The 16,723-nt window shown below is 36.0% G+C and overlaps 1 protein-coding gene across 2 annotated transcripts in view; it reads right to left on the bottom strand.

The window, feature by feature from the left end:
• Window positions 1-16,723, bottom strand: part of LAMA2 (laminin subunit alpha 2) — a 275,987-nt gene that overhangs the window by 241,351 nt on the left and 17,913 nt on the right. For both annotated transcript variants that reach the window (XM_027632844.1, XM_027632852.1), the window contains exon 3: window positions 10,619-10,861. In XM_027632844.1, coding sequence (XP_027488645.1) covers window positions 10,619-10,861 — 243 coding nt within the window. The remainder of the gene's footprint in view (window positions 1-10,618; window positions 10,862-16,723) is intronic.

Below are 16,723 nucleotides of genomic sequence, written 5' to 3'. Positions count from 1 at the left end.
CATTTGGATTTTTCAGATTTCATCTGTGATACCTGATATAAAATAATATGATTTATATAGTCAACTAGTGTGCTGTTTTGGCTGGGACAGAGTTAATTTTCTTCACAGTGTCTTGTGTGGGGCTATGCTTTGGATCTGTGATGAAAACAGCATCGATAATATTCCAGAGATATGCCAGCTACTGCTGAGCATCGCTTGCACAGCATCAAGGCCGTTTTTGCTTCTCACCCTGCCTCCCTCAGCGAGGAAGCTGGGGGTGCAGAAGGGGTTAGGAGGGGGCACAGCTGGGACAGCTGACCCCAACTGATCACAGGGATATTCCCTACCACATGACAGCAATGAAAGCAGAGGAACAAGTCTGCCAAGGCCTCTAAACTGTTCTTTTAAAACTATTATTTCTCCAACTTCTAAAACAAAGAAAAGCTCTACTGTAGCTACTTCTTTATGTCCCTCCATAAGAAGCTCAATCCACAGAATTAACCTGCTGTGGACCTACTGTCCTTGGCACTCCTACTATGTCTCAGTTGTCTACCAGCTTTATTATTCTGATGTGCTTGAAAAAGCAATCTGTCAACATATCCAACCTGCCTCTATGTTTCTTCATTTATGTATTCTAGACATTAGACCTAAATCAAATAATGTTTTCACTGGTATTACAGCGCCTCATTGACTAACTTTCCTTCTATTGAACTTCCATGACACTTAAACTGAAAATTCCATATAAATCCCATTTAAACTGAAATTTCCAGGTAAATAATGCTGTTTGGTTTTGATTTCCTTTAATATACAATTCCTTTGCACTGACATGAAAGCATACCTACATTTGGCCTCAAGCTGACCTATTTATATGTCCCTGCTTCCATGAGATTTTAGTGATTGAAATTACTTCTCCATGTAGTCCAACTGGATTTTAACAAATTCCACCTTTAAAAAAATATTTATTTGTTTTACAGTTCAGCTATTCTTTCTCCCGGTAATTTTCCATGACTGTTTAACAACTACTCAAAGGGAAAAAAAAAAAGAAAAGAAAAAAAAAGAAAAGAAAGGTCTTCAAGTATCAGTTCCCCAAAACAAAAACCTACAGGGGATCTTCAGTTCCCTTAATCAAACAGAAGAGAAAAAAACCTCACCAAGTTAGCAAGCACCCACTGCTCTCGTTTTGCTGTCAGAATAAAATCTACAGCTATGAAATCTGACCAAAAATCTGCTACCAGACCCAACAAAACAAATTTGTGTCATTTCAAGCAAATACCAAGACTTCAGTGTAACATTTCCCTTTGCAACTAAAACAGTATGTTGAGTTACAAACTACATTTACAGGTATGAATCCAACCTTTATGATTTGGAAAAGATACAAAGATATAAAGATGTGCACATATCTTTTTTTCAGTAAGCATTGTGAGCAATAAATGATGAATGCTAAAGAAAAAAGGAAAATAGTGAATTTGACTCTTCAACTTCAAACTGATAGACTGCACTGTATAGTATGTTTTTTGCATATTGCAACTTTATTTTTAAATATTATGATTCATATGATGAATCAATTTTGCTTTTTTTTCAGAAACAGTAGAAATTATGACATAAGTTTGCTCAAGAACAGAAGACATGCCAAGATAGAAAAGTGGACTGTCTAACTGCACAAAACAAACTTTCATTGCAACTTGGCCCACATAGATTTGTCAGTAAATATCCCATTTCTTGTTTTTACAATAATGGGAAACTGCAATAGTACTTACATGTAGTTTTCCACAGTTGTTTCCTCTTTGCAGCATAATTTAGAAGTACATTATACATTTTATATCCACTATTTTTTCTATAATATTTCTATAATATTAAATAGCAAAACCTCAGATTCGGTATAACTATCAACTTGAAAATATTACTGTAAGTTTCCCTTTTCTCAGGCAAAAATTAACAGTGAATATTGCTATAATGCAATTCTTAAATTACTGACTTGTAAGATCAGTTGTACAAGATTTGAATAAACTATTGCAAAGTCAATTCTCATCATGCATAATAAAATAATTTAAAACTATCCTACATTAAATTCTATGTTTTCAATACTTTCCCATGATACTGAGCACATACATGAAATGCTTACTTTGTTTTTAACTTTTACATATCTTTGAATGCCGATTAGAAAAACAGGAAATATTAATACTGTGCTAGTGAGGCAATATATCATTGTGGACACAGAGTATGTAAAATGTATCCATTTATTTGGCAGTTATTTGTTAAAGGCCTTTTTTTTCTCATATTAGACACTCAAGTTCAGTTTTACTAGGACAAAAAAAAAAGAAAAAAACCAAAAAAAGCAGCCAAATGAACTTGACCTGGATCTTTGTCCAAATCTCTAATCTGTTTTATATCTTTTTGTAAACTGTTTCTTTCATGGTTATTCTAAGTGGAAATTTTGAAGCAGCTGAAAGCTTATGTGCCAAAATTCTTGAAGAAAATCAGTATTTTATCCCTTCTTGGTAGACACAAGTAACCTTCTAGGCTACTTTCCTTTCAAAACACTCAAAAAAGAACATTCAAAAGTAGAAGTTATCACAAGTCATTTCATCGAGAGCAATCATACACAAAAAGATGATATCCAAACCCATGGCTTGAGTATAAATATTCCTGAAGCTGCTGTAGCCAGAAGAGGGGGGTGGGAGGGGACAGAAAGAAAACATAAACCAAGACCAACAGGGAAAACAAAGTTTGAGTAATCCAAGAGTGTTAAACAGGGACTGTTTAACCTCTGTATTGATGAAAATCTGAATAAAATGAGATTAATAGCCTTCACAGACGACTTGATCCAAAGGTTATTACTGACTTCAGTGAAAAGATCTTTAATATTAAGAACCATTTATCTATGTATCCTGTTGGCTGTCCCTATTACTAATCACTACAAAATACTAACTGTGCATTGTAAGACAGAAAAGCAAGAAGATGAGAATGATCCTAAGCTGACGGGACACTTGTATTTCAGTCTAGAGAAAACCTAATTCATTATTTCTTAGAAAATGAAGCTATGCCACCTGTATAGACAGTCTGACTCAAAGTGTGCTAAAAACTGGGAAGTAGTGCTAAAAACCTGGGAAGCAGGATATCTTGGATGCAAGGATTGCATCTGATATCTACCTGCTGAAGTTTTCTTTTGCTTTCCAGGCAAATGACTGTCAAATGGCCTCTATTCACAGTTTTGAGAAATTTGTTTTCATCGTCTTTGCATGGAAAAAAAGAATTAAATGACCAAATAAAATGTTTTCATTTTGCATACCTGGAACAACCCATGTCAATCAAAATAAAAATTTCCCTTCCACTTTTTGAAAAAAAAACCCAAACCTAAATTATTTAAAATTATTGCTATTCTCCCTGTTCAGACATCAAGCTGAAAAAAACTGTTCACAAATCCCTATTCTGGAATTCCTGACTCAGACTGCATTCATTAGTCTTAGTCTAATGTCTTTGTGACGCTGGAAGTAGAACCCGCATAAATTTCTGAACAGTTTCAACCATTAACAATAGATTGTTACCTTATTTTTTGTATCATGAATTTTTTTACAATGATAATATAGCAATAAAATACTTGTATGAGACAACATATGCCCTCTAAGGAGGTGTACAGATGCAAGTCAAATACATGGAAATTTAGCATAGTCATGAGAAATGCCTAGAGTGATTGCAGCTGAGGGTATGGAGACAGATATGCATTACTGTTTACTGGTGATGCCTTTTCTCTATCTTATGCATTTGAAAAGAAACCTATCACTGTTACTCAAGGGGAACTAAGAGTTCAGACTCTAGAAAATTATTCTGCAATAAAAAAAAGATGCTGAATGCATATTAGGAGCTGAGAGGGTCAATCTAAAAATAGTATTGCCGTGGGATTTATGGTGCTGAAAAAATCTCCAGAGCAGTTAATTAGGGGTGAGATAAGAAAGGGTTTATTTTGCCAAGGCTAAGATGTTACAAGACACACGCCCCTGTGCCCGAGAGGTTACATTTTATAATACCATCTATCCAATCCCAGATGTGTCCACCCTGTGGCCTTTACTCTGGTCCGCCCCGGGTCCACCCCCTTAAAATGGGTCTGGGGTGCATTTCGGGACTCCCCATTCATCCCATCTTCATCTCCCTCAGAGCACAAAGGGTACATAGTAACCCAGTTTTTGACCGTGTTCTGTGGTTTAGGCCCTGATATGCTGTTCTGCTAACAATCTAGGCCTTGCCTTGACAAAAGACTAAACATTTCTACTGGTTTCAGGAGTAGGATTGATATAGGGAGCATAGAATGGGGTAAGAGGGTTAAGGAATGTGTAAACAAGGGTGCTAGAGGGAAAGGGATGCTGTTTTTAGAGTCTACTTCCACTACTTATAAAACTTACAAGGCTTACAAGTACTAGAAAAATAAAAAACCCTTAGGGGCTTAAGGTATCAATAGGAACTATAAAAGCAGCCTCAATACTGCAATTGACGAACTTTTTGGCATTTTTTTTAGAAACAGTGTAGCATCCGTATCATTTATTAATAAGAAAAAAAAAGTCAACACAAAATTTTCAGTCTGCAACTGAAAATGTTTCAATTTTGAGTACTTCCAAAATTCTGATCCTCTGTCCTCTTAGCACTGACACTCTTAGACTCTTAAGAAAATTTCTTTTTCTTCCCTTCCTTCTCTGTGAATCATTGAGACTACACCAAACAGGACAAGCTATGGTATGAAGAGGAGAAATCTAGCATGCAAACACTGGGAAGTAATAGAGTTCAATGTTCATGGTATCGTTGGCCTGAGGTAAGCTCAGCAAAGTACTAGGGTGTTGCAAGAAGTTCCAAGGGAGTTGAGACATGCAGCACAGAGATGCATTTAAAAAAGGGTACAGTAAAAGCATTCAAGTGCTATGTCAAGTGAACAAAACAAAAAAACCCATTACTACCAAGGAAGTTGTTTCTGTTTATTTTTCTTCTTTACATGTTTAGCACACACTTTGAACTTCCAGTTGATTGAAGAACGACTAATGAACATGCTTACACAGACTAGCTTTTACCACCATGAAAACATTTTTTTTTTGACCTCACACTTACATTGCTGCCATTACAAGAAAGGCAAGAAATTAAGCACCTGAAAGAGCAGAACTGAAGCACCACCTTCACTGCAGTATCATTCTCTCCACTATAATAACAGTGATAGGAAAACTCATTGCAGAAAAGGAAGGAGATAGGTTACTTAATTCCCACCATAACTCCCCTCCCTGTCAGTCCTCCGCTTCAGCCTTAAGTGTTGGCTATGGTCAGAGAGAAGAAGGAATTTTCTTGTTAAAGCCTAGCATCGAGACTCAGAGAACTTTAAACTTCATTGTTCACACAGACAACTCTTTCCAAAGTCTTTCAGTCTCCAATTTTTACTTTTGAACACGGAAATATTATGCTGTTTACAACTGAAAATAGCAGATGTACAACTATATTACCTCCTTAATAACAGACAGATAGTCATTATCAGTACCATTTTATCAACTATCTGATGGTCACACTGATTGCTTCACAAATGCTCCTTGCTGAAAAGAATCAAGCAAAGCTAAGGGCTGTGTTTGATATGAAGTGTTTAGACAAACTTTTTGGAAATTTGATCCAGCTGGTATACTGCAACTAGGTGTCATTCTTGTTTCTAGAATCAGACTGCTTTCCTTCAAATATAGGTCTTATACCCTTTAATTTTTCAGTCTTCAAATGTCAAGGTAGAACATTCTCAGCAACTAAAAATAACATACAAAAGGCATCTCACACAGGAGGATCAGAGATTGTTTCTCTTACTCAGTACAAGAAAATATTTACTAATTCTGAAATTTCACCTCTCCATTGTTACTGTGTATCCAAAACTCTAATCGAAATATCCTTCGAGGAAGCATATTCCGAAGACAGATTCTGCCCACAATGAGCAAATGTTTTCTTTTCTTTGAAAGTTTACACACCTTCCGCACCACAGCAATGATTATAATTTTTCAAAACCAAGTTTGACAGAACACCTCTATGTGATGACAGAACAGAGAGTCAATTGGGTATTCCAATTAAGATTTTAAAAGGTGGGAATTAAATTCACAGCCTTCCTCTTCTTTTTCATACTTTCAGAAAGCCTCATTTTAGAGAAACTCAATGTTTCCCAGAATATGGGGGGAGGTTCTTTTTGACTTCTTAATAAAAGGAAGGGCTTTCCTATCAGATTAATTAAGCTTTTCATCCGCTTAAATCATTGGATTTGACTTTCAACATCTGCTTGCACAGAGAATTATTTTATATTGAAAAATAACAAAACAATTATTTTTTACCTTAATATTTATTTTTTCCTAGACTATACAAAGTATTCTAACTCTATGTATGTTTTAAGAATGCTTTTTCCAAGTGTAACTTCCAATTTTATTTCCTATGAAACTATAGGCCAGGTAAAATGTGTCATTTTCTATGAAAAGATATACATTTTCCTAACATGTTATAATGATCACATCTGAAGTTTTCAGAGGGTCCAGCTTTGACACGACTGCAAGCGAGAAGACTCCCATGTATCAAAATAAAAATACTATATATGCTACTTCAAACAATCATTCACTAAAAGAAATCTTTCAGCATCTCACAGAAAATAAAATCACAATATTCGAGGCTAATGTCCAGAGCCTTACATCCTAGTCATCAAGGTAAAGAAGCTGTGACACAAACGGGATCTAACAGAAGAAGAAAGGTTTCAATAAAAAAGTACAAACTAGATATAAACATCAGAGGATCCTGTGTCAGGGAAATGAAGCAAAAATCACTATGGTAACCCACTGATTTTCACTTCTTGAACTAATGATCATCTGAGGAAATAAAGAAAAAAATATACGCCATTCTGATATAATGTTTAAGCAAAGATGAGAACAAAATGAGCATTCTTCTTTACCTGAAAATACCAGACTCGTCTCACCACTTGTTAACCCTTATGTGAATGAGTCTTTTTCAGTTAGTGTAAAAAAGAAATTACCGTCAAAGCAAGAAACATCAATTCAGTAAAAGTTAATGGGTAACTCATAATGATAACTAATCTCTTTCCCCTATTTTTCTTGAGACACTGAGACAGAGAAACTTTCTTTTTTTATTTGGAAGTACTGTTTTGGGAAACTTTACCATTTACATTTATTTGGGGATTGGAGCATCTCTCTTATGAGGATAAGCTGAGGGAGCTGGGCCTGTTCAGCCTTGAGAAAAGACAACTGAGAGGAGATCTCATCAATGTCTATAAGTATCTGAAGGGAAGGTGTTAAGAGGATAGAGCCAGGCTCTTCTCAGTGATGCCAAGCAACAGGACAAGAGGCAATGGGCAGACACTTATGCACAGGAAGTTTCACCTGAACATGAGGAAGAACTTCTTCACTGTGTAGGCGACTGTGCACTGGAACAGATTGCCCAGAGAGGTTGTGGAGTCTACTTCACTGGAGATATTAAAAATCCGCCTGAGTAAAATCCTGAGCCATATGCTCTGGGATGACCCTGCCTGAGCAGGGAGATTGGACCAGATGAGACACTGTGGTGCCTTCCATTCATACCCATTCCATGATTCTGTGATTGCATATCAGAAACATCTGTGCTAAAAGTCTACCTTTGCCAATGTGATATAGAGACACCCTATTTTTCCAGCTATCACTGATCTTAGACAGTATGGAAACCAGAATGCTAGCAATCTTTCTGCATTCAAGTCTACACCTTTAGAGAAATTTCTTTATTTGAGAGTTTCTCACTTTTGTTTATTCAGAAGCTATCACCATACAATTTTTCCATTAATTCATGAAAATATTCAAGACAATTATTTTTTGCAAATACTTCTTGGTCTACGGATTGTTTGTTCACATGTGATCGAGCAAACTTGTGCTAGTTACATTGATTTGAAGATATATCACATAGAGTTTTTGTTTGTGTTGTTGCTTTTGTTCTAGTTGTTGTTGGTTCTAATTTTGTGATTGACCAAGATAGTATTACTGCTGCAAATAGGAACAGTACTAAATTACAAAAGTATTTGGCTCAGAATGAACATTTCTAGGAATATGCTAATGAATCAAGTCACTGACTAAAATGTTCATTGAAAGTATACATAAGAAGAACATATTCTGATTTTTTTAAGATGACAAGTTTTAACCTCAGACGGTACTGCAGATGTACATTTGGCATTGGCACTGGCTTGTTGACCTATGTTCCTTCTGCACTTCATCAGGTTTTCTGGGTGTACACCAGAATGGTGTGCCTGAATAACTCATGGGTTTTGAAGCAAAGGGACTTAATGTACATTTCATAACTGTGTCAGTCTTACAAAATTACTGTAATATAGATTTATAGAAAAAAATTGCTGTCCTGCAACAAAAATAAATTATATGCAGATGTAGTTCAACTGAAAAACCAGGAGCCAAATACCACCTACAACACAATTGTAAGTAAATCTAATATTGGTAGAAACTTGGTCATTTTTCATGTCATGTGCTTGACAAAATACAAAAAAGAATTAACCTAGGTTAATTCTGTGTAAGCGCTACATACTTCTTACTGCAGCCTTTAGCTGCTCAGACAGATGAAACTAGAGTTTTACTCATGAAAAGAGTACTGTTAAAAATGTAAATGGATTAGTTCATGTGGAATGGTACTCTTGCAGTCTCTATAAAGGTAAAGCTTAAGGTTTTTCATTTCAAGCTGTTCTTTCTCTTTATTAGGGCCACAGTTCAGATTAATAACTACCTGAGTGAGGTAAGATTAACGTAGAGTGGCTTAAATGACATGCCTTTTGTAGAGTATGCCTGTATTTAACAACTCCCCTTTGCCAAGTGGTATGGAACAGATATGTTTTTCCCTGCAAAGTCTTCTACCAGTTTAAAGAAACTATGTATCAGATGCTGGTGATTTACTAGGTTCAGGACAGAGCATCAATTACAGCACATCACGCCAAGTTAAAAGTTATTAATTGCACACTTAAGATCAGAATTAAATTCCATTCAATTCAACAGGCTTTAAGCCAGTGTTTCAGTCACGGATATACACTAGTGCGCTGAATAAAGTTCTTTGCTGTTTAACTCAGTCAAGTTAGACTAAGAAGGCATAAGAAGAACAAAGAAGAACTGGTTTAACCAGGAGCACAGCTGACTACTGGAATCAATATCTATCTGTGAGAGAATTGGATAATCAAAGAATTGGAACAATGTAAATTAAATTAATTATTAGCATAATTACTTTTGCATTATATTTTCAGTGCAGACACGTTCTCCCAAAGAAACTGTAAAAAATTTCTTTGCAAGTGATAAACTGCTAACTCTTGTTCTGTTCACTCCTCAAAAAGCACCCAGTTGAAACCAGTTTGAAAACACAGAACATGTGCATGCACTATTTCTTTTAATATCACTTCATCTGCTCCAGCTAGATTTTACAAGAGAAAATACCCATTCAAATTATACAAATACAAATACAAAATATTTGCAATGATTTTTCCTAGATATGCAAATTATTTCCTATCTGATAACTTCTGATAATCCAAGTTTATATCTTTTTAAAGTGTGTCAGCAGGATATTTTCATTGAAAGCTGTATTTTTCAATTTTTGCAACTGGCATTGGCAATTTTCTGTGAACATAAACAAACTACACACATCTATGACCAAGACTCAAAAAGAACTGTATTAACAAGTTTGCATATGAATGCTGCTTTGCATTTAGGGAACAAAATAAAGTAATTTTGTACCTCTTTCCAAAAAAAATTAACAAAAGGATAAATATTGAGACTAAAATTTCACAGAATACCATTAGACATCAAAGAATCTATAAATAAATAAATACTTCAGATCTAGTACACATTCAAACCACATTGTTTCCTTGAATTACCAAGCTATTTGCAAAGCAAGTGTTGGAAAAAATCTGTGAAAAAAATATGCAGTTGGTTTTCCCTCTTGTCATTTTAAGTGACTGAAAATACTGCATTTTCAGCTACTGTTGTTATATTTTCCTTGCTCTTTCAACCACAGATCCTCATCCTCATGTCCACCATATTTTTCCATACCCTCAGTTAAAACAAATGACCGGTCCATGATTCATGCGCCTGGACTTACGATAAAATAGTAGAGGCCTCTGACAGGAGAAGAAGGAATAGGCATAAACAGGGGCAGAGTGTCAGGTACAAGCTCTTAAAGGCATTAAATTAAACTCTGACTAAAATCATTACCATTTGACATCCTGGCTTGCACACCGGGACTGAAAACGGATCCAAAAGAAAAGTGTTTTAATGACTTCACTGGATCTGTGATTTTTCCCAGTATTCTCATCTTTGTTCACAAGTGATATGGCAACATATTTCAAGCACTTAAAAGGTGTCTGAAAGTACTAGTGTCTACCTAATAACTCTTTTATCTCTTAGTTCCCCTTGTAGAATAATAATAATAATAACTCTAATAATAGAGTGAACCTTTTATGCATTTATACAGTACCGTGTAAGATGAGGGGTTTTTAATTTGCAAATAGACTCTCTCCACATTTTTCAACTCTACCAAAATACTCTGTCTGCTGAGGGCATATTTGCCAATTAATCAAAGGGGTTTTTTTCTGCCAGGTTACAGTACACAGAATACCATCTGATCTTACCTCTCCATTTTCCAGAGGATGGATTTTGGAATAATAAGAAGTGCATATGACTTCATCATCTTTTATATAGGATGGAGTTCCAGGACGGGGATGAATGTTGTAGCGTGTCAGGCATTCACTGTCTGTGATAGCATAGTACTGCCATGGTTGATAGTCTACACCATCCAGAGAACGCTCTAATATCCAGTTTCCAGGACGAGGTGAGTTAGCTGCTTTCACAATAACATATGCAATCTGGAAAATCTAAAAGAAATAGAAGAATTGTTAAAATGCACTTAAGAACATAATTATAAATCAATTCCAATTTCTTAATATTTGCCAAACTAAGAACTTAATATTTGCCAAACAGTAAATATGAAAATCTATGACCTTTTTTCTGCTGGAAATGCAATATGGTCTCAGACTACATTGACACTCTCTAACTATGCAACTAAATTCTCCATTAACATTTCTGAAAAAATATTAGTTGCATTAGGCCAATAGAGACTTCGAAAATAGAATTAGAAAGCACTCTAAATTACACATAGTTTAGTAGGTAATTGCTAATCTGCCATTTCAGCAAAATGTTTGGAAAGTTTGGAGTATTTTCAACTTGTAGAAGTGAGATTGTTTTCATCTGTGTATTTATAGACATATACTTTCCACCATGTTTAAGAGTTGCCAAACTCTGCTACAACTCTATCTCAGTTAAAAAAATCCATAGTTTTAAGCTATTGAAAGGTAATCACATCATGCTGAAGTCATTCTACAAAATGTTCTTGTTTCAATCACACAACTCAGCACTGTGACCATAAATAAGATTTATAGGACGGAGACACATCAAATACCACTACAAACAGAATGTAAACATATAATCAATGCTCATTATAGTCCATTTCACCTGGCTATTCAATTGATTTATCAAGGTTTATTTCTGTTACAAGGTTGCTGGAATGCAAACCACAAATACATTTGCAATTGCAGAATGACATACATTAGTGATGCGGGTTTGGTTTAGTTTACTTTTAACCTTGTAACAGCTATACAGAGGTAGAACTGAAGCCAAGAAAAAGAAACAGGTATTTCCATTAATAAAGAACATATAGCACGTTAATATTTCTAAGATGCACTGCTGAGTCTGCACATGAGGATGCCAGAGGATATCATGGAGAGAACAGCGTTGATTTAATACTTAATGCTTTCTGTATCAGATAGTCACTGCAAGAAAGCTGCGAGATACAGACTTAGTCCACACAAAATCTCTTGTGAATGCTTAGACAATCAATAAAGCTACTGAAAGAAGATCCTACAGTAATTGATGAAAGAAACAGTAAGAAGATTCAAATTGGGTTTTATTAACAACCAGCTAGAATTACTGTAAAATAGAAAATATGTTAAGTGGCAGAGTACTACAAATACTGTAGTACACTTGATGATGGAAGCAAAGAAAATATTTATCTCCAATTATCATTCCTGCCCTCTGTGCAGGTGCTGAGTACATGGTAAGATTCACAATAGCTTCAGTCAGGAAAACAAATCCCTAACAACCAAAGTTTTTCACTGGGAATAAGAAGTGAGTGAGGTTGTATTTATTTCACTCTGAAGAATACATGTAACTCTGCATTCATGAAGGAGTATCTCAATATTTTTCTTCAATATCATAGAATAAGCATTGCAGAGACAAGGGAAACCTATGTATCATTCCGCTGTTTCAACAGGAATCATACAATCATTTCACAAATGCCTTTTCCTCTCTCAAACTCTTCTATAGCTATATTCCATTGTGGCCACAAATAATTCTAATCATAACTATCCTGGATCAGTGTCACTAATACTGTTTACAATAAAGAGAGACAAATACAACATTAACAAACTTCTCCAAACTGTTCCTCATCAGTTAAGCTCTTAGAAATGACAGAATTAGAGAACAGAAATTTCATTCTAGAGTACTTCTAAATACTTTTTCTTTTTAATTTTACATAAGTGATTTACCTCAAGTTATCATAATAAGACTATATGTCTATATGTAGACTATATGTAGAATGCATAACAACTGAGGTTAAACACATTGCTAGGGCTTCTACCATGGAAGATCTGTGATTTACAGCATATCTGACGATAAATTCATAATTATAGGTTTGTATATATAGCTTCCTTCGTGGAAGTCCTAAAATTTGCAAAACTTCATCAAAGACTCATTGTTAAATACTGCCAAAAAACATTTAGCTCTACAAACATCTTGGATGCATTGGCTCTGTGGGGTCAAGAGATGTAATCAACAGGAAGTCTTTTATTGTTTGCTTGCTTTGAAATACTAGGTTGTGTGGGAGAGTGAAACTTTCTACAGTGACTTCTCAAATTAGAATCCTCTTTCGATAACATTTCCTGTATATTCTGCTGAAGATTTGTTTGAAGTCTTGTTTCTTACCTTCTGATATACTGTACTGCTTGACTGAAATTTATTACATACCTTTGGCTTTCATTATTTTTAGCACACTTTGTAAATGAAACTGCAACAAAATTTTATTTAAAAAAGCAGTGGAGAGGAAACAGCATATTGCAGGTCATAGTGGGGTGGATATTATTTCTGTTAATCTAAATTTGACAAGGAAAAAAGAACCTTCTTAATGTAAATAAAAGAATACACATGAAAAGTTGGTTTTAACTACTACTCAATTACAGTTTTCAACCTGATCCAGACTACTACTGCCTCAGCCTCTGAATATTCCTGTAGTGGCTTCTGCAACAGCACCAAGCTATCTGCAACCCACTGACATAAGAAACCTCTTTTCTCTTTCAAGTCTCTCCTCACAAGTAGAACTGCAAGACTGTATTGTGTAATACAAATTATTTCCTGGGTAGAGAAACAGAGTTGGACTAAGGACCAGTGTTTTTAAATGTTGGTAGACTGTTAACGCTAATTGCAGAGAAGGGAAGATGGACAAGCACATGCATCAAAAACATGTCCTGGTTGATATTATTCCTGATTTCTCTAAGGCTAGGCTGAAGACAACACAGAATGCTAATCTACCCTTCTTAGAAACACTTTTCCTTTTGGGGACAGCTAGACATGTAGAGCTGTAGCAAGAATCAAGAAGACACTCTTGCTTGCCTCAGCTTAGACAGCTACACTAGGCACTACCAGCTCACCACAGTGATGCAGGCAGCAAACAAGGTGTATTCCATGTTTGCTTTCTAAGCAAGTTGACAATGACAATTCATGCAGAAAAAACAGACTAAAATTAATGGCAGCTGTATGAATACTCTCAAAGCAAGTCAATGTAATGGAAGCAACACTTAACTTTCCAATCAGCTGGAAAACTGTCCTTTACGAGAGTAACTCTTCTTCTATTGTGGACTTGCTTAGCAAATGGTGTTCTGGTTACTTTAATGCAATCAGTAAGTGCTCAGTGGCATGACAATATTAATACTAATAAAGTCTAATGTTTCACTGAGTTTTGCTGCTTTGTTTCCACAATCACTAAAAGTGAAATTTTTCAGCATTCTGAAGCCACGTTTCCCAGTACATCATAACACTGAGTTTCCACCCCCGTAGGGTAATCGATGGAGCACACCTGGTTTATTTTTCAAATAGCATCAATAGACTGACACATGTCAATGGATATAGTAACCGCACAATCTTAGAGCACATCTGGTTTTGCACAAGTGCAATGTAACCTAAACAACGAACTTTGCTGATACAAATGCGAAAATGGAGCAATACCAAGCTGCCGGGTGGCATGCAGTAGACCATTAACACAATGGCTGAAGTGCAGCTGGTGCTTTTTTCTACTTGTTCTGCTCATGTGACCATAGTAGGAGCAGGAGGGAAATAGTCTAAATAGTCCCTTAAACCTTTCCAAAATTATATACAACATAATCCTCAAGATAAGAAACAAAATGAGCCTTGGGTCTCATTTTCCATAGTAATTGTCTCGGCAGTGAGATCTGTGAAACACATAGTAGGAACAATTCCATAAGTTATAGTGCTGTATCTTGTGAATGCCTCATAAGACATAGAAAAGTGCATCCTACTATACAGGATAATTTGCTATACTAATATTATTCAGATAGAGTTGAAGTGAATCATTAATCTGCATAGGGTTATCTAGTGAAGCAGGAAATCTCATTGTGTCTGACTCCCACCTGCACTTCTATTTAAAAAATAAATCCTTCAGTTAGAAAGCATTCATGTAAGTCGAATATCATCAGAGAAAAAATTCAGTACCACACAATTCTACAGAAGTATTTCCATTTCATTTTCTCAACAGAAGAATGTATTAGCCCTAATGGAGGCTTCCATGAACAATCTGGTATAAACTCTGTATCTGCTTACTTACTGTAGTTATATTGTTGATCATTATTGTGGTTCAGTGGTCAGGCACACATGGTATTCTTCCATCAAGAAGAATGCACAACTTGGGCAAGGGCTTGTTTTCTTACAGGTTGGTATAAATAATGTTAAGCCATGTGGCCTTAAACAGCCCACAGATATATTTAACCAGTCATTTAAAAGTGCTGGTAGGGGCAGCAAAAGCACTGCAGATACCCCTTGTCCCAATGTGAAATCCATTCAGATGAGTCAAGGCTATCTCTGAACTGAGAAGGCCATCTCAGAACACCCTGCAGGTTAGTGGAGGTTATTGGCTACAGGAGGAGTCACCCCTTTAAGAGAAGGGGGGGAAGTCTATACAGAATTTATTATGGGATGTGTTAAGGGGATTGTGTAAATGGAAAAAACTTAATATGGAACATTTAGGGAAAGGAATAGAGGTGGAGAAATAGAAGGACCAAGGTGGCTCAGGAAAGAACAAGTATAAGATAAAGGGAAAAGGAGATAAAAGGAACCGGTTGACTGTAAATAGCTAGGTGGTCAGCATATTAGGCCTGACCTTGATCACTGAAATCTGTCCTATTTTCTCATTAAATCCTGCTTCTTAGTATCTTCCATTTAGGTATGCTCCCTCTTTTTACTGGGTATTTGTGAATAAGACAACTTCATGCTCAACTAGCCAACAAGTAGAAGAGGCCTGAGTACCAGCAACTCGAGTGGGGCTGCAAATCTCCAAGATCGTGAAAAGATTATCTAAGGTTGCTTCCTGAAGCACGGCATGTTGTGTATGCATCCAGAGATAGACATGAGCCTAGTAGACTTTAATCCTGATCAGATGGAGAGGAAGAAGAGGGTGAGGCAGGCTGTGCTGTGTTTGTGTTCATGTGGGTGCTGACGGGGCACTGTGGTCTGTTTATGTTGCTCTGTGCAGCCACGCATGTGTTTCACTCTCTATGGATTATGAGCTCTGCCTTGCTACAGTCTGTACATGAAGATGGAGCCATAGAAGCCTTGCATCCATCAGGCTACCAGATTCAGTAACTTTTAATACCTTGCATGACCAACAATCAGGAATCACAGATCTAAACAGATTCTCAATGCAAAAGTGTTCTTTGATCATTAACTTCTATCTTTACACTCAAGTATAAGACATGACTGAATATGGCAGACATCATACATCTTAAATACCACATTTGCACTGTTTTTCATTTTGGAATAGTCTCTCCTAAAGGCTTAAGACATGAAACAGATCAAATCCAGCTACTAATGAACTGAAGGAAAGATTCTGTGAGTTTGAGAAACAGCTCCTTGTGTTCTCATAGGTCAATATATGTGGTCAGTAATATTTCAATTCACAGTTACTGTTAAGGATTATTGTTTGGGTCTAGTATGTACGGCAGAGAGTAGGCAGTTTTGATGCAAGAATTTTTATACAATTGGCTATTTAAAAACAACTTAACTTCTCATTTTAGTCTCACATCCAACTCAGACCAAGAAAAAGCCTTATTTAGAAATGGAGTGGCTCTCTGAATTCCTCAAAAGACCATCTAACATTTGGTTTTTCTATCACTGTCCTGAGAGATAGTGGTCATGGTTTCAAATATTCTGCTCACACTTAGAAATTCTGAAATTGAAAATAATGGCATGGAGTAGGAAAAAAATATGCTTAGCAGGATTTCACTAATATCAGTTTAGAGAGCTGAACATCTCTCCGCTGTGCTGCAGTTTGCCTTCTAATGATAATGTTGCTCCTGTTCATCTGAGCTGCTTCCAACTGAAACGCTGCTACCAGA

This window comes from Corapipo altera, unplaced genomic scaffold (assembly GCF_003945725.1).
Source record: "Corapipo altera isolate COAL_440 unplaced genomic scaffold, ASM394572v1 2b, whole genome shotgun sequence".
Classification (NCBI taxonomy): domain Eukaryota; kingdom Metazoa; phylum Chordata; class Aves; order Passeriformes; family Pipridae; genus Corapipo; species Corapipo altera.
This window is presented reverse-complemented; position numbering and strand designations above follow the sequence as displayed.